Source organism: Typopeltis vanoorti, chromosome 21 (assembly GCF_054136105.1).
Source record: "Typopeltis vanoorti isolate ZY-2024b chromosome 21, IOZ_Tvanoo_1.0, whole genome shotgun sequence".
Classification (NCBI taxonomy): Eukaryota; Metazoa; Arthropoda; class Arachnida; order Uropygi; family Thelyphonidae; genus Typopeltis; species Typopeltis vanoorti.
This window is the reverse complement of record NC_143569.1, coordinates 39,178,334-39,197,735: the sequence shown is the minus strand read 5'-3', so window position 1 is coordinate 39,197,735 and position 19,402 is coordinate 39,178,334. Positions and strand designations below refer to the sequence as shown.

The following is a 19,402-nucleotide window of genomic DNA, read 5'->3' as shown; positions in this document are numbered from 1 at the left end:
TTACAAAAATGCTCTGTTCCATCAGAGAAGAATGATCATGGTAAGATGATGTTAAGGGATGAAAATGGTAGAATGGTGCTGCAGAAAACATTGTTGAGGTATTCAGTGATCAATTTATAAGGGTGTTTCATCCTGATCAGTGGAATCATGAGGAACTTAACTGTAGAGAACATAGGAGAGGATGGCTTAATTGTGAGTGAGCAAGAGATCCTGTTTAATAATAGTCTTACAACAGCACAGATTCCAAGGGAGTAGAATGAAGGTAAAATGGTTCACTACATAAAGGTGGTGATAAGGCTGTAGCTTCAAATTATAGGCCAATATCTGGAGTTATGGTGAAGGTACTCGAGAGATTGGTGAGAAGTAGGATACAGAACTGGATTGATAACAGAAGTACTCTCTATCGTTATCAGCATGGGTTTGTTAAAGGGCAATCATGTTTTACTAACTTACCTATGTACAATAACAAGGTGATAAATAACTCAGACAGGAGATGCATATACAGGGTGTTCGGGATAAATTTGACAGTTTCGTAAGGAAAAAGAAAATCTTCTTTGTATCTATTAAATTTAATGAATTGACAAAAAAACATTACAGGCAGAGTTAATTACAATACTATCAACAAGATTTACTCAAAATAACCACCATTAGCATCGATCACAGCTTCAATTCTGCTTCGGAACCTCGAACAAGCTGATGCTACAGTCTCCCTGGGAAGGGCCGCAAAAACTGTTTTAATTTTATCCATTAACTGGGCTTTTGTATTACTGGAAGTGCGATTGGTGTCTTTTTCAACTGCGCCCCATACAAAATAATCCATGGGGTTAAGGTCTGGGGAGTTTGGAGGCCAAACATTTGGACTGGTGAAGTCGTAGAAATTTTCAGACAACCATTTTTGACTTTTCCCAGAGGTGTGGCAAGGGGCCGAATCCTGCTGCCATACATACGGCCTACCATTGGCTACCCTTGTTATCCAGGGCTTGACTACAGTTAGCAACTCCACGAACAAAGCCCGAATTCCAATGCCAGGGTTCTTCAACACCTGTTCCTGCAGATTTGCGAGGAATTCTGCTGTACGAACGCAATCAGATCGTCTGCTAGGGATCTTTCTTCTTGCTACATCCTCGTAGTCACCATTGCAAGTCTCTAGTTCATGCCTGATTGTTTTTACTGTATTCAGGGAGCATTGGGCAGCAGTCGTAATATCCTTATTTTGATTACAGGCACGAATCATCATGATACAAGTTATTCTCTTCCATGATTCAGGTGGGTTCCAGCTATCCATCCTTTCTGACATCTTGTATATGAATGAAGAAGGGTCCAAACTTTTAAATGAAGAGAAGTGTGTGTTAATACATGTAACTTACGGAAAAATATAATTAATTATAAATATGTCAAATTTATCCCGAACACCCTGTACATGGTGCTTGGATTTTGCAAAAGATTTTGATAAACTGCCACAACACAAGCTATTAAATAAATTGAAAAAGATGAGATTGGATAACAGATTCGATCAGTGACTGGCTGTCAGATAGGAATCAGAAAATATGAGGGTGCAGTATCCCAAAAGAGGATGGTCACCAGTGGTGTACCGCTGTTGTTAAATTCATATGTTAATGATATTGGGATAGATTTATCTAGTAATATGCAGCTGTTTACAGATTTTGAAAAATTGGGGAAAGCAATGCAGAGTCAAGCAGATGTTATGGCCTTACAGAAGGACTTGAACAGATGTACGAATGGACAGGTAAGTGGAACTATCAGTTCAATGTTACAAAGTGTAAGGTTTTGAGATTTGGGATGCAAAGTATACATTTGGTGGGGAAAGTTTAAAGGAAGTAGAGGAGATGAGAGATCTAGGAGTGATAGTGGACAGGGATCTAAAATTCAGGGGCCACATTGCACAAGTTGTGAAGATCACATCGGATAATGGTATTGATGCAGAGGACCCTGCATACAGAAATAGAGAGGTTACGATGCACTGTATAAGGCCTTGATCACGCCTTATATGGATTATGGATTATTGTGCACAGATTTGGTCACCAGGTTTTCATGTTGTGGAGGATATGTTGGAAAGGGTCCAGAGAGATTCACAAAGGTAGTCAGTGATCTTTGGAATGTGGAGTACAAGGACAGATAGATAGAATGTAAGTTGCAAAGCCTTGTGAATAAGAGGAAGAGGGGAAATATGATTGAGGCATATAAACTAGTCAGAGGTTGTTATTAGGTTCACATGGAAGAGACTTTTCATAGAATAGGGGGGGGAGGTTGAACAAGAGGCCATCAGTGGAAATTGTATAAGGAGGGTATGAGCAGAGGAGTGAGGAGAAGGTTCTTTGCATAGAGAGTGGTTGGTGAGTGGAATGCATTTCTGTAGGTAGTTTTCAGTATTGAAAACACATATTAATATAAAGAGTTTATTAAATATAAACAATTTAAAAAACCCAACAACTTTCATACATTGTAAGACTTGCATGATCAGAGGTAATGGTACGTAAAAGTTTTACACAACAAAAGCCTATTGACAATTAATTACACATATTAGATGTTTTTAATAACTTCACAACTGTTAAATAATTGAGAAACCAGAATACAAATGATATATTCATTATTGTATGCATGTTGGAACATTGCCAGTTGTTGTCACGTTCTGTGTTTCATGTGTGCTATTTCCTAGGTCCGTGGCAGTTAAATTTTTTATGAAGGCAGACCGCACTTGATGTAAAATCAAGCCTTGATTTTTATTGCACTGCGTAGGGATCCTAAGCGACACAAATGCTTCTTTAAATTTTCTTGTGAAACAGTTATTATTAATATATGACATGTTTGTCTGTTTCCAGAGTGCTTGGTGGCCAGTAGTGGCTGTGTAGAATGCTAAACCTGATTTTTGCTCCCTTCTTTGTTTTACGTCTTTTACATGTTCAGACATGAGGATCTATCCCGATCTTCCCGTCTGGCCTACATAACAAATGACACAACAGCCATGAATCTCATAGACACCTGATTTTTTCATGGGGTGATGTGGAGGTTTTGGTGGATGTAGGAATCTTGATATTTTTTGTAGAGGTAGAAAAGCCACTTTTATGTTGTACTCACAGAGCAACAAAGCCATTTGTCTGTGACATTTTTGATATATGGCAGTGTGATTGCATTCTTGAAATCATGTTTAAGTAAGTGAGTTGCAGGATCTGTATTAAGAATTTTTTTGATCATCTTGGGCTCAAAACCATTAAGTGCGAGGCTCTGTGCGAGGTAGTGTAATTCTTCATTTCTTTTAATCAGTGTACTAGATATATTGTATACCCTGTCTTGCAAATTTTTAATTATGCCTATTTTTTGCAATGGATGGTGGTGTGAAGCAGCATTTAAAAATCTTGCTGTGGTGGATTTTCTGTACGCAGAAAAGGATAATTTTTTTTCTTCTTCATTTACTTCAACAAGGATATCAAGGAAAGGTAATTTTATGTGCTGTTCTAGTTCAATGGTGAATATTATATTGGGATGCAAGTTGTTTAGGTAATCTTTAAAAGCAATCAGCTTATCTACTGTTCCTGACCAAATGACGAAAATATCATCGACGTAACGTAGCCAAACTTTTGGTTTTTCTGATAGGTTTTTAACGTATTTGTTTCAAAATTTTTCATAAATAGGTTGGCTAGGGCTGGAGAGAGTTTGGAACTCATGGCAAGTCCTACTTTTTGTTCCCAATATTTGTCTTGAAAAATGAAAAAAGGTGTTTTCCATGGAGTATTTGAATGGTCCTACAGTGTCTGTTGGGAAAATATTTCCAAGTAGATCCACTGTCATTTCTGGGTACATTGGTGAAGAGACTGACTATATCGAAACTTGTTAAGATGTCTGAAAGTTCCATATTAATATCTTTTACCTTTTCAATGAAATGCAAACTAGAGATGTGTTTTGCATTATAGGAGATACTAGATAGGAGTGTTGGTAGCTTGCTCCACCTTTGCAACGAGTTGCCCGGGTGTGTACCACCTTAACCCAGTCCTGAAGATACTTTCAGGCGCAAACTTTGTTTGCTCACACTTGGATAAAGGATTAAACTAAATTTATTATAATCTAACCAAGTGAAAAATAAACTTTCAACATCAGATGTGTAAGAAAGAGGATTAGAAGACAACATTTCTGAAATGCTTAATCTGAAGCACAGAGAATACTTTTGGGAATACCTAACTCAATCACAATATCTTCCAATTCTACTAATTCGGTGAAAATTTAGATATGCTAATAAACTTTGCTATCATGTATGTCAAAAATGGATACACATCCTCTTCTTATTAAAATTCAATTTTCCTCTAAACATTACTGAAAACTGAATACTTCTTGGAATCAATCAGTCAAAGACTACTATGGGTTCAACACCCATAGGTGTCTGATGCCACCTTGATATGATTCTTCCACTGCATTCTATTTTGTGCAAGATAACTCAGTTTGTGTACAGAGTTTCTGCACCATTTGACAATGTCATCGGCCCATTCTCTGTTTGGACTTCCTCTTTTGTTCTTTCCTTCAATCATCCCAAAGAATAGCATTTTTAGATGTAGTTTCCTTTTGATTATTTTCTGGATCGGGTTTTCTTTTGGTTGTATTCATCTATAGATTCATCATATCCAGCTTATTCTCAAGATCTTTTTTGAGAATAAGCTGGATCCCCTTTCAGATTCTCACCCAGGTCTCACATTCATAGAGAATGCCTGCTGAAGATACAGGTTTCTGCAATGCGCAGTTTAGTGTGCACTTTTATAGCTCAGCTCTTCCATATTATGTCCATGGCTTTTAAGATAGCTGTTGCTCTGGCTATTCTAATTTTTAACTCTTTTTTTGGGTCCAAGTCATGCATAATGTGGCATCCAAGATATGTGAAGTGTTCCACATTTTCCAGTTGAAATCCTTCAATAGTAATTCTGTTCAGTAACTCCTGTTGTCTGAATATCACTGTTTTAGTTTTTTCAAAATTGACATTTAGTCCATATCTTTTTCCCTCTGCATATAGTGTTTGCAGTGTCCGTTCTAGCCTTGCTGTGTCAATCAGGACAATGTCATTCGCAAAGCTGAGGTAGTTTATTCTCATGCCATTTATTGAAATGCCTCCACCTCTTTCTTTAATCTTATCTAGTGTTCTTCCCAGATGTGTGATGAAGATGATTGGTGATATTGGGTCCCCTTGTCTTGTGCCTTGACTAGTGGCAAACCAATCTCCAGTCACACCTGCTATCCTGACTGTTGCTTGCTTGGCTGTTTATATCTTTCAACAGGCAGATCAATTTATTGTCCACACCATAGGATTCCAAGACAGCCCATATTATATTTTGGTCAATATTATCAAATGCTTTTTGGAAGTCCCTGAAACAGCAGTATATCTTTTTGTTCTTTCTTCGAGCTTTCTCTGCTATTAGTCTTAGTGGAAGTATTTGTTGCACTATAGTTTGATCTTTTTGAAATCTGGCTTGCTCATCAGGAAGATGTGCCTCCATATGACCCTTCAGGAATTCTGTAAGTATTTTCATTGGCACTTTGACAAGATGACTCATTAGTGCAATAGTTCTGTAACTGGTGCATTCTAAAGCACTGGCTTTCTTATGAAGAACAACCAAGACCAATTTTTTCCACTCTTTGGGGACATACCCTGATCTCCATATTTCATTACATAGCTTATGCATTTCTTTTACAACCAATTCCCCCCCCCCCATATTTTAACATCTTGCCTATTATGGTATCATTTCCAGGACTCTTGTTGTTCTTGAGATGTTTTATAGCCTTACTCACCTTCTCGTCCAAGATGTAATTTTCAAAGATCTCTGCTGGTGAGAGATTGCTTTTAGTTCTTTAATTACATCTGCTGAAATATTATTTAATTGATTTTTATATACTTCACTGCAATATCTTGTTCATCTGTGTATGATTTCGGTCTTGTCCATCAATACTTTATCATCTTCATCTTTGACTGCTACTGATCTTGTTTTCCACTTCCTATTGACATTTCTTATAAGTTTATAGACCTTCCTAGTTTTGTATTCTCCATAGCACTGTTCAATGTCTTCGCACTGGTCTTCCAGCCATTTGGCTTTATCAGACCTTGCTGCTTTTCATACTTCATTGCATTTTTGATGGTATAATTCATCTGCTGCCTCTGAATTATCTCTTTTAAGTTTCAATTCTATTTTCTCTCATACCAATTTCAGGGTTTCCTGAGTTATCCATTTCTTGTTGATCTTCTCTCTTTCAGGAATTACTTCCTCTACTGCTTTTTTAGTACTGTAGTCAGCCATTCTGCTCTTGTATTTATATTTTGTTTTTCACTTGTGGTCTTAAGCTTGGTTTCCAGTATGTCCTGATATGCTGTTCTTAGCCTGTCTTCATTTAGTCTTGAGATATCTGTAGCTTTTTGGAACTTTCCTTTGTACTTCTGTTTCAGTTTTAATCTTATATTCACAATCACTAAGCTACGGTCCAAATCGATATCAGCTCCTTGGAATGATCTGCACTGTTGAACTGATGTTCTCCATTTCTGGTCTATTATCACGTCGATCATATTTCTATGCCTGCCATCAAAGGAGTGCCATATCCATTTACGACAATCTTTTTGTTGGAATTTGGTATTGCAAATCATCAGGTTGGTTGTTATCACTGACAAATTCCAGAAGTATTTCTCCATGTTAATTTCTTTCTCCATATCCAAATTTTCCCATAACCTGTTCCCATCCTGTGTTCTTCTTCTTCTTCTGCAGCTTCTCCCACTTAAGTGGGGTCACTGTTTCTTATGAGTCTCCTCCACACCTTCCTGTCTTGGGCTGTCATCACATCCAAGTTCTTCATCTTCAAGTCCTCTTCTACCAGCTCCCTCCATCTCTTCTTTGGCCGCCCACGCTTCCGCCTTCCTTGCACATCCATCTGCATGACCCTTCTTCCCACATATTCGTCCTCCCTCCTCATCACATGACCAAACCATCTCAACCTTGCCTCCTGTATTTTCGCACCTAAGTTCGTAACTTTCACTGTTCCCCTGACATAGTCATTTCTCAGATGATCCTTTCTGGTCACACCGCACATCCACCTAAGCATTCTCATCTCTGCTACTTCCATCCTGCTAATGTTATTTTTCCTCAGGGCCACAGTTTCTATAGCATATGTCATAGCTGGCCTCACTACTGTCCTATAAATTTTGCCTTTCAGATTGATCGGCACCCTCTTATCACATAACACTCCAGCCATCTCCCTCCAGTTCCTCCAACCTGCTTGTATCCTGCATCCCACTTCCTTCTCACCTCCTCCATCTTCTTCCACTGTCGAACCTAAGTATCTAAAGTCTCTCACCTTCCTGATGACATTTCCTTCCAGCTCCAGGTCTGTCTCCTGGCCACCGCCCACTGCGCAACACATATACTCTGTCTTACTTCTGCTCAGTCTCATACCTCTCTCTTCCAGTACTTTTCTCCATCTTTCCAGTTTAGTTTCCGCTTCTTCTCTTGAATCTACACACAGCAAGATGTCCTCTGCATACAACATTGTCCAAGGTGCATCTTCTCTCACCTCCTCTGTTACCACCTCCATCACAATATTAAACAGAAACGGACTTAATGCTGACCCTTGATGCAAGCCAACTGTTACTTGAAAACTTTCTGTCTGTCCCAAACAGGTCCGAACACTTGTCTTCACATTTCTGTACATTTCCTGCACCAACCTGACATATTTCTCCGGCACCTTCTTCTCCCTCAGACACCTCCAGACTTCTTGCCTTGGCACTCTATCGTATGCTTTCTCCAGATCAATAAATACCAGATGTAGCTCCCTTTGTTTCTCTCGATATTTTTCCATCATCTGTCGTAACCCAAAGATAGCATCTGTTGTTGATCTACCAGGCATGAAGCCAAATTGTTCCTTTGCAATCTCCACCTCCTCCCTCTATCTACCATCAAGAACCCTTTCTAGGATCTTCATTGTGTGGGACATCAACTTTATTCCTCTGTAATTTTTACAGTCTTGTGCATCCCCTTTACCCTTGTAGATGGGAACAAGAGTACTCTCCCTCCATTCCTCGGGTATATTTTCCGGTTGGCAAACTTTCATGAACAGGTCCCACAGCAGGTCAATTCCCTCTTCCCCCAGTGCCTTCCATGCCTCCACTGGAATTCTGTCGGGGCCCACCGCTTTTCCATTCCTCATCCTCTTCATGGCCTCCGTCACTTCCATTCTACTGATGTTCTGCACCATCCCCTCAGAAGGCTGCCCATCTCCTCTGTGAGTCCTTGCATTTTCCTCATTCAGAAGTCCCTCAAAGTATATTTTCCATCTGTTTCTTATGTCCACATCCCTCCATAATACTCTTCCTTCAGCATCTTTGATCTGCCTCACATGTAAGATGTCCTTAGCTGCTTTATTTCTACATTTCGCTAGTTGGTAAATTTTTCTCTGTCCTTCCTTTGTTTCTAATTGATCATACAGATCTTGATATGCCATGGTCTTCGCCTGTGCCACAACTCTCTTGGCTTCTTGCTTTCTCTGTTTGTACACCTCTCTGTCCTCTTCCACTCTTGACTCATCCCACTTCTGCTTTGCCTTCCTCTTAGCTGTCACTGCCACTTGTACATCATTATTCCACCACCAACCCTCCTTCTGCTCTCTAATCTTTCCAGATGTCTCACCAAGCACCTCGATTACACAGCTCAGGATTACTTTTGAATTATGTTTCCACCAATCTTGTACACTTTCCAGTCCATCCGAAATCCTCTCTAACACTCTCTCCCTAAAACGATTCCTCACACTCTCTTCTTTTAAGCGAAACCACTTAATTGTCTTCATCCCATGGCAACCAGAAGTTCTTATCTTCGATCTTAATTTAAAGTCTGCGCACAGCAGTCGGTGTTGTTGTGCTACTTGATCTGTTGGAATTACCTTACAATTTGTCACAACCTTAAGATGTTTTCTTCTAGTCAAAATGTAGTCAATTTGTGAGCTGTTGTTACCACTTCTAAATGTTATCAAATGTTCTTCCCTCTTGAAGAAAAACGAGTTCACAATTGCCAGATCAAACGCTACTGCAAAGTCCACAACCCTCTCTCCTTCCTGGTTCATCATTCCCACTCCGTGGCCACCATGCACCCTTTCACAGTCTCTATTCTGTCTTCCTATGTGCCCGTTCAAGTCTCCTCCGACAATCACCATCTCATTTTCTTCCAATTCCCTCATTTCTTCATCTAACACGTTCCAGAACTCATCTTTTTCCTCTGCTGTACAACCAACTTGCGGGGCATATACACATAATACGACCACCCGCTCTTCTCCAAGACCCAATTTCATTCGCATGATCCTGTCGTTCCTTCTACCCACGTCCAGTACTTCACCCTTCATTCTGCCACACACCACAATTCCTACACCATTTCTTCCCTCGTTATTCGCTCCAGAGTGTTCCCATCCTGTGTTATTTCTGCCAATCTTTACATTCCAGTCTCCTCCAATGATGAGTATATCCTGCTTCAGTACCTCATCAATTTCTAGTTGTAGATCTCTGTAAAATCTCTCAATGTCTTTATCTGCACTCTCTGCAGTAAGTGCATATACTTGAATGGTCGTGATATTAAATGGTTGGGTACTGAATCTTGCAACCATTATCCTTTAACTAACTGGTTTGTATCCTATTATGGCCTGACAGGCCTTGCTACTTAGCAGGAAACCTACACCTGCTTCATGCTTACTTTCATTTCCAGACCAGAGAACTCTTCCACCATTTGTTTCTAATAACAGTGTTCATCTCATTTCTGATATACCTAAGATGTCGCATCTGTATTTCTTCTTGAAGCAACTGCAATTTTCCAGTTGCCCACAGTGTACAGAGATTTCATGCACCTATTGATATTCCATCACTTACAGGCTTCAGTTTGATTTTTTTGTCTTTGTTTTCGGTACTGATTTTTCAAGCCAACCCTGATTGCTCGACTGGGGATGCAGACCTTGTTTGACTGGGCGACGTCTGAGCCAGCATGGGTCTTTTCTCTTGTTCTTTGGCATCAGATTTCAATCGGATTTTCTTTTTACTGTCAGCACATTGACACTTATCTGACAAACCTTCAGTCTTCCTTGAAGCGCTTGGGAGAGATATAAGAAGGAGCATATAGGTTATGTTTAGGCTTAGGGTGGCCTAAGCTCACTTGACGGAGTACCATCATTGGATTTCTGTGGCATTTTATAGAGTTACTGGAGTTGTCTGCTATCCACCATGTCCTGTTACTATTGCTGCTTCTTGTCCGGTACTGCTTATTGGCTATTTGAAGCTTCTGAGAATGTTATATTGTATATTACAGGATAAGTTGAAGGTCTGTGGGTTACAAAGTTTAGTTGATAGGCAAAAAAGAAGGGACATGATAGAAACTTTTGAGATATTAAAGGAGTTTTATAAAATTGATGAAAGTGAAATTTTTCGATATTTTATTATTATTATTATTAAGAGAGACCTCAAGGGAGTCAGGAACTCATCGAGAGAGAGGCCACATACTACATGCACCAACTATCATACTTATTCTTGAATTCATTCACACTGCTTGCACTCACAAAATCCAATAACAATCCATTCCAATCACGCACCATCTTTGGAGTGAAAAATCTAGCCCTCAGGTTCCAAGAATGTCCTCTTGTCCTTTCCTCACCCTCTATAAATTAAGAGGGTGAGGAAAGCAGTCTACGAATTCTCAATCTGTCTTCGTAATCAGTATTCCACAATCCTCATATAATTTTTAACACTCTCACAAAATCACAATGGAAAACAGGAGACCAAACCTGCGCACAATAGTCTGAGTGAGGGCTTATCAAGGCCTTGTAAAGAGGCAAAATGACATCCTTATCTTTACATGTGAACGTTTGTTTTAGCATTGAAATTATCTTTCGAGTTGTATTTGCAATCTTTGCTACATGGCCCTGAACTTCAACTTTCTATCTACTAACACTCCAAGATGCCTAGCCTCATCAGTTTCTTCTAGCATAATCCCACCAATATAATACGATATCATTGGATATCTAATCACGCTGAAGTGAATGGCTTTACATTTACTGACATCCATTTTCCCATGCCCACAATTCCAGCCTATGCAAATGATTCTGCAAAGACTGCATATCAGCAGCATTCCTGATTACCCTATCTATCTTTGCATCATCAGCAAATAGCTGTATGTCGCTTGTCAAATCCTTCCCAATATCATTAATGTACAGATTGAATAACAGTGCACCAAGCACTGATCCTTGTGGTACACCACTGGTTATCTTTAAATCTTGAAGACTCACATCTCCCATAGACTACTTTTTGATATCTGTCAGTCAGCCATCCTCTTATCCATGCTAATATTCTATAACCCAAACCCATATTCTCTAATTTATGCAACAGTCTACCATGCTGTATTCTGTCAAAAGCCTTAGCAAAATCCAAAAGCATCTTGGTGTATACATTTTCTTCGTCCAGTTCATTGTTATAGAATGTGAGTAAGTTGCTAAAACATGACCTTCCCTTAGTAAACCCAGGTTGCTCATTGCAAAGTAGAGATTCACTGTCAACCCATTTCTGAGTGCGAGCCCTAACCAATTTTTCCAAAATCTTCACCACCACTCCTGAGATACTAATTGATCAATAGTTGGATACAAAGGTCTTTGCACCATCCTTGTGCAATGGAATTACCATACATTCTTTCCATTCCTGTGGAATCTTTCCCGTTTTGAGATTCATATTAAACAGCCTGGTCAAACAAATAGCCAGTTCAGCTGAACATTCTTTTAGCACACGTGCTGATATCCCATCAGTCCCTATTGCTGAATTCTTATTCAGTTTGTGCAACAGCTCTAATACCTCATCCTCATACATCTGAGTTTCTTCATCTAGTGAAGAGGTAGCAGTGAGCTCAAATATGACAAATAGTCATGGATGGCTCTTAGCTCTCTGACAAATAGTCAGAGAGCTAAGAGCCATCCATGGAAGTTATGTAAGAATCTGGTTAGTAAGGGGGTGTGAGGACCAGATTTTTTTTTAACAATGATTCTCTGAACTCCATGGAGATGCCATAAATAATAATAATAATAATAATAATAACAACAACAACAGGCTATAATTTCTGTGTCTATTAAGAAATTATATAAAAACCTTCAGTATCACAACACTTCGGTGGTTACAATAAAATAAACACCATGTGTATATATCAAATACAGAAAAAAAAATTAATTTGTAATTTCATGAAAAGTTACTGCTTATTTTTTTTTTTTAAAGCTCTAGCATATTTCTATGTAGAGTAAAATTTCTCTTCTATTACAACAGTTCACTTACCAGGAGATTTCCCAGAACCATACCAACTTTATTCCTTACTTGAGAAAGTGATCAATTGGGATAAAGAACTATCAAAAAATTGAAGACCCATTTTGTAGTTCATATTTTTATCATCATATATACCCTCACGTGGTGTACAGGATAATTATGATAGTACCACATGAGAAAGTTACACCATTACTAACTTCTGATCAACAATTTTCCTCCAAATTAATCTGTTATCTGTCAAGTCTCCAACATTATCAGATTTTATATATCTGTCATCCGCACAATTAGCCTAGTGCGCTTCGCAACCATATGACTGGGGAAGGAGTGTCCTAGCTTCGATTCCTGTCAGAGACATGAGGAGCTCAAGGATCTTCCTCAGCCATAGCCAAGTTAGCCAGTCTTGAGTGCAGGCAGTAGGACTTTTTCATCCAGGAAACTGGCAAACCGGCCCCATGAACACACACACACACACACACACACATGGACTACAGTCATGAATACCTCCAATAGGGATGCAGCAGAGGAGTGGTGTGCTGGCTGCATTATTTCGCCATGACTCCTCATTAGGAGGAGACCAAACCCATCTGAAACAGATGGAAGGGAGAGATAGATAGATATATCTGTTTCTTAATGTGCTTTTTACTGTATCAATCAAATTGATCTTATCTTCCTCTGGATCTTTTTTCTGCTAACCTGGCAGAGAACACTTGTTTTGCTAATCTTTACTCTACCATTCTATTTAAGTGACTATACCACCTAAGATTAGCTCTACTACTACTACTACTACAGAATGCTAACAATGGAATTTCCTAATGTCCTCAGTTTTAATGTGATACTGCCATTAATGCCTTCTGTTCACTCCACTAATCTTTCTCAGAACTATCATATCAAAGGTGTGTAGTCTTTGATCAAGCATTTCATTTCTAACCTAGCTCTTGGATCCATAACTTAATAGTGTTTTGAACAATGTCTTGTATACAGCTAATTTAGTGTTTCGACTAATTTCTTTCTTATTCCATATAAATTTATTTAGCTGACTTCCTACCATACCAGCTTTACTAATTCTGTTGTCTATTTCCTTATTAAATGTACCATCATCACCACAAACTGTGCCTAAATAGCTAAAATGTTTTACTTGTTCTATAGGTTGGATTAGCATATCCACTCACCAGCAAAAAAAAAGGCTGCAGGTTCGAATCCTGCCATGGGCATGGATGTTTGTGATTGTCTGTGAAAATGCTAGTGGTGGTGGTGGGGGCAGTAGATGGAAATGATATAAATGATGCAGTTTGCTGTAGCTGATGGATTGAGTGGTGGAATGGAGAGTTGTAGAGTAGGTGCCCTCCCTCAATGAGTCTTTTGCCTCCTTGGAGGTGTCACATAATAATAATAAGTTCGCCATTCAGGATACAGTTGATGTTTTCAATGTTTCTACCTAATTTCATTGTCTTTGTCTTTTTATTGCTGATTTTCATACCAACCATTTTTGGGAGACCATATTTTTATGGCCTTCCAAAAACACATAAGGAAGGAGTTCCACTCATACCTATGAAGTTCACTAATAAACAATAGTAGACTGCCTAGAATCTGCCACTTATCACTTAGCTAAATTCCTACCTCATCTCTTAAGCTCCTGTACTGGCCACACACAAGCCTCTGTGAAGAATTCATGAAATTCTTTTGGCAAAAATAAAAAAACCTAACCCTTCAGCCTACAGATCTCATGATTAGCTTTGATATCTAGTCCTTATTTACTAGTTTACCTCTGGGTGACACTCTTCACATGTTATCAAATGAGTTCCCTCCAGACATAGTTCACCTGTTCAACTTTGTCATGCACTCAGGCTATTTCATCTACAGGAACCAATTCTACAAACAGATTGAAGGAACATCCATGGGAATTCCTTCATCACCTGCACTTGCTAATTTTTACTTAGAGCATCTTGAAGACCTATTCTCTTCAATACAACCCCAATCTTCCTTTTGGGTTTGATATGTAGATGATGTGTTTGCCATCAGGCCAGACTCAGAAGCTCTGCATACCTTTTTAACCAAAATCAACAGCCTACACCCATCCATCAACTTTACTATGGAAAAGAAAAAGATGGACAATTAGCCTTCCTGGATATCCTCCTTTCCCATACCCATCTGGAACACTTGCTACTTCTATTCACTGTAAATCTATCTTCACATCTAAATCTAAATCATGCTGCTACACACACAGCATGATTTAGCACATCATCCAACTCAATAAAATAGGCATCTTCAAATCTTTACTCAAAAGAGCACATGTTATCTGCTCCAATTCCTAAGCTCTCCGACATGAATCGAGCACCATCTAATGCATCTTACTACAGAATGATTTCACCTCGAGGAAGTTTAAATGCATCATAGACTCCAACAAGCCCATCACCAAAAACTCTGAACCTGTAGGGCAGGTCCTTATCCCAAACATTGTAGGCATCTCTAAGATTATTGCTAAGATCTTGAAAAGATACAATTAAGTTCCTACATTTTTCTCTATCAACAAAATCTCCGCTTGGTTACCATCCACAAAAGATAACCCCCCCATCTCCTTCTCCCTCCCTAGTGTTTACCACGTTCAGAGTAAGTGCCTCCTCATACTTTGGACAAACTGGGTGTTCTGTTTAAAAATGACTACAAGAACACCAATCTTATATTAACAACAATAAACAAATGAAAAATCTGGCCTTGCTCAGCATGGAGTGGACACTGACCATGCTAAGCAAGAAACTGCTTAAACCTAAACTGCCAAAATTTGGGAGAGTCTCATATGTCATTTTGATATCTAATTAAATTAAATTTTATTTCAAATCATTTAATTTTAAATTGAAGATTTTAAATAAGATTACTGAAATATAAGATTATAAATAAGGTTGTTGGGTATCTCCCTGGATACTGAATGAACGAGGATGGGCTGGTAATTTGGGATTTAGCCGACAAATTGTATTCTTATTGGCTTAAACCAAAATACAAAATGATGGAACAACATGACAAAACTTCATGCCGCCTGGGGCATCGCCTGGTTAAACAAGGTTCCCATTGCTTTCTCCAGGGAACCAGGGCTAAAAGTCAGCTACTGGAACAAATCTGAAAACACACCCCAACTCAACATCACCAGAGTTAAAGATCAGTACTATCAACATAAGAAGCATGAATGGCAAAGAAATGGAGCTAGCTGAGGAATTAGATAAGTACCAGATCGACATAATAGGGGTGACTGAAACAAAAAAGACAAAATGGTGAGATCTTTCTGAGCAATAAATACAAAATGTTATATTCAGGAAATGACAATCAAGGAAAAGAAGGAGTAGCCATAGTATTCAACACTAAATACGAGGCTAATCTTCTTGAATGGTAGGCAGTCTCAAGTAGAGTGATGTGGGCAAATATGAGAATGGGGAATTGGACAATGAGACTTATTTGTGCCTATGGTCCCACAGAAGGTTCTACTAAGACAGAAGTGGAGGAATTTTTTGAGGCTTTAGAAAAAGCAACTGACACAATGAAAAAGGAAAAGTTGGTCCTTGTTGGGGATCTAAATTGCAGAGTAGGAAATGATTGTCGGACATACAAAAATATTTTGGGAAAATTTGGAGAAAAGAGCAAAGCTAATAATAATGGCAAATAACTGTTGGATTTCTGCTCAGGACATGGACTGGTTATTACTAACACCATTTTCCAACATAAAAATGTGCACAAATTCACATGGAGAGAAGAGGCTAGGAATAAGAAAAGTCTCATTGACTATGTCATTGTTGATAGTGATATTTTCTCCCTGGTTCAGGACACCAGAGTGTACAGAGGATTTGAAATTGGAAGTGATCACTATTTAGTCCTCAGCAGGATAAAATTGAATTTCATATTGAAAAGAATAACATGTAAGAAAGTTTTAAAGCGAATAAAACTTGAGCAGCTCTCAGATGTGAACTGTAGACTAAATTACACAAAGATTATTGAAGAAAAAATGAAAGGGTTTGAGAACAGGAACCAAAACTTGGAGATTCAGTGGCAAGCCTTGAAGAAAACCCTGATTGATTCAGTCAGAGAGGCATGTGGTGAGGTTGTCTGCAAGGATAGAAAAATCAGAACTCCATGGTGGACACAGGAAGTTAAAGAGGCAGTGAAGGAAAAGAAGAAAGCATATCAAACGTTTCTGGCAAATAAGTCAGCTTGTGCTATTAGAGAATACAGAGACAAATGTAAGAAAGCAAAACACTGCGTAAAACTAGCTAAACAAAAGTCATGGGAGGACTTTGGCAAGAACATAGAAAATAAATATCAAGACGGTGGTAAGATATTGGAGGTTGTTGAAGAAGCTTAGAAATGGAGGAAAGAGTGTTGTAAAAGGATTTAGAGATGATAAAGGTGACATGAAAATGGGAGAAAAAGATATCCTTGAAGTATGGAGTAATTACTTTGAAAAATTGCTAAATGAAACAAGCAGTGATAGCACAGTGGTAAAAAACACTCATCAGGTATATAGTCAGGAATACATATCCATACTTGAAGTAGAAAAAGCCATCAAAGGCTTGAAATGTGGAAAGGCAGCAGGAGTAGATGATATTCGACCAGAAATGCTGGAGTATGTTGGTATAAAAATCTTACAGTGGCTGCACCTCATAGTTCAGAAGGCCTGGATAGAGGGACAAATTCCTGATGATTGGAGTAGAGCTCTCATAGTACCCATATATAAAAAGGGAAATAAAACTGAATGTAAGAATTACAGAGGTTTCCCTACTGAGTGTTCCTGGTAAGTTTTATGCAAGTATACTTGAGAAATAGTTGAGAAGAATTGTGGAAGAAAAACTTGGTGAAGAACAAGCTGGATTCAACCCAAATAGGTGGACTGATACTTTACAAAGTGCCTTAAACAATAAAAATATAAGGTCTGATAATGTTGGAGTCTTGACAAGTAACAGACTGATTTGGAGGAAAATTGTAGATAGGAAGTTAGTAATGATGTAAATTTTTCATGTAGTACTATCATATCCTGTACACCCCTTGAGGGTACATGGCAGGAATTTGATGATGATGATGAATAAGAGTACAATTGGGCCTCAATTGTAATCTTATTTAATTGTAACCACCCACTAGATGGCATCTGATACATGGCTCAGCTCTGTAAACAGGATTAACATTCTTTGTTCTAGCTTTACCTTGTGATTATGCTAGCTGTTAATGAACAGTTAGTTTCTGATTGAAATATTTGCAGTAATAAAATTACTATATTCTTGTGAATATGTGTAGCTAATAAACATTGCTTAAAGTAACTACAATAGCAACACTGTTTACCTTCACTAGCCATGCCAAGAAAAATATCATAGTAGTAAAATAAAATGTAGCTCTCCATGCTGGAAGACTATCCATTGCTTTATACATGAGAAGTGCCCATCCTTCCTGAGATGCTGCTTGATATACAGTGAAGAAACTATGGGCTGAAACATAAATATAACTCGATTAATATGGCATTATATTCTGAACCTGTTAAAATTTTCTTAAAAATAAGTTGAGAAATAAATGTTTACTGGACAGCCTGAAGATAATTCATACATGTCAACTATGTATGAACATTCATGAGGTATCCTTAATGAGGTAATTCATGTAAAAATGAAAGATATAATAGCACTTATTTTTCAGAATTAGTGAAGATGTATAGATTTCGACATAAAAATGCCTGGTGCCATGATTTAACCTCCCTACCGGCAAGGTAGATGAAATAGTGAGACCAAATGGCACCTCTTATCCATGTTATTCAATGGGGATTAGAGAATCGTATCCATATTTAGCTGGACATCTATAGACATCATGGTTGGTTTTGGGGGGGTTAAGAAACAACAAGAAAAGAATGTAAGTAAAGTATGAAAAGTGGTCATGGATTGTTTGAGAGAAGCAGTATCAGAGTGCTTATGCAGGGTTATAAGGATAAACCTGGGGATTAAGTAAAGTAGTAGCAATATAAAGCAGCAGATGCAAAAAAAAAAAAAAAAAGAAAAAAAAAAGAACATATTGTGGAAAGAATATAAAGTAAAAGATGATCAGCATGTTCATGAACACTAAAAAAGTAGGAATGACTATGATTATGACTAGTATGAGAAAAGTTAAATCAAATATCAAATTATGAAAGAAAATTAGCTAAGTAGGGCAAAGTAAATTATTATTATTATTATTATTATTATTACTACTACATCATTAAACTGTGAGGGCACTCACAACTACTAGCAATCTATTCCACCCATTCACCACTGTACAAGCAAAAATCTAGTCTGCACATCCTTACTAATGACACTCTTAAACAATTTCCAAGTCAGAACAATATTTTAAATAACAGCTTCACACATGTAAAAGAAAACTAGAATTTATTAAATATTTCTGTATATTTTGCTCAATATATCCTGCATATTATGATATGCATGATATATTAAATCAAAGAATTGGCTACAACATTTAAATTATAAACACAAGAATGAATCATACAGCATGTGCCTACTTCCAGATGTAGGGGGTTACAGCTGCACAAATAGGAAGAAACACTATTAGAGTGCCAGAAAAGTTATGTAATGGCAAAAAAACAACAACTTATAAACAATTAATAGCAATCACTTCTGATAACTTAAAGACAGGCATACAATCTGTTTGATCAATGACAGTGGTGTAGAGTTTCACATGGTTCAAAGAACAGATGATGAAATTTAAACCTACTATTGTGCAACATCTTTGTTAGATTCCAGTGAACTCTGTGTCTAGTACTGATAGATGATAACCAAGGCCTGCACTTTTTGATTCCAGAAATCTTATATAATCTTGATGTTATTGAATTCTAATCTCAGCAGAATGGCCTGTCTGTCCAAAGCAGCAAAGACGACAAGAATAGGGTATTTAATAAACACAGGGTTAAGATAGAGGTGATAATTTATCCTTAATAGGTGGTAAGAAAGAAGGTAACTTCAGAGATGGTTTGAAGGTCATACACAGATATTTGTGGAGAGTCCTTTCACTTTTTTCAGAAGTCCCTTTCAGGTAGGGTATGCAGATCCTGTTTACATCAGATTGCAAACTGACAGAGGGATGATA

At 38.1% G+C, this 19,402-nt stretch overlaps 1 protein-coding gene across 1 annotated transcript in view; it reads right to left on the bottom strand.

Moving 5' to 3' along the window:
• na (sodium leak channel non-selective protein na) overlaps positions 1–19,402 on the bottom strand; it is a 1,005,813-nt gene that overhangs the window by 756,484 nt on the left and 229,927 nt on the right. The window contains exon 10 of the mRNA XM_090411658.1: positions 17,624–17,766. Coding sequence (XP_090267784.1) covers positions 17,624–17,766 — 143 coding nt within the window. The remainder of the gene's footprint in view (positions 1–17,623; positions 17,767–19,402) is intronic.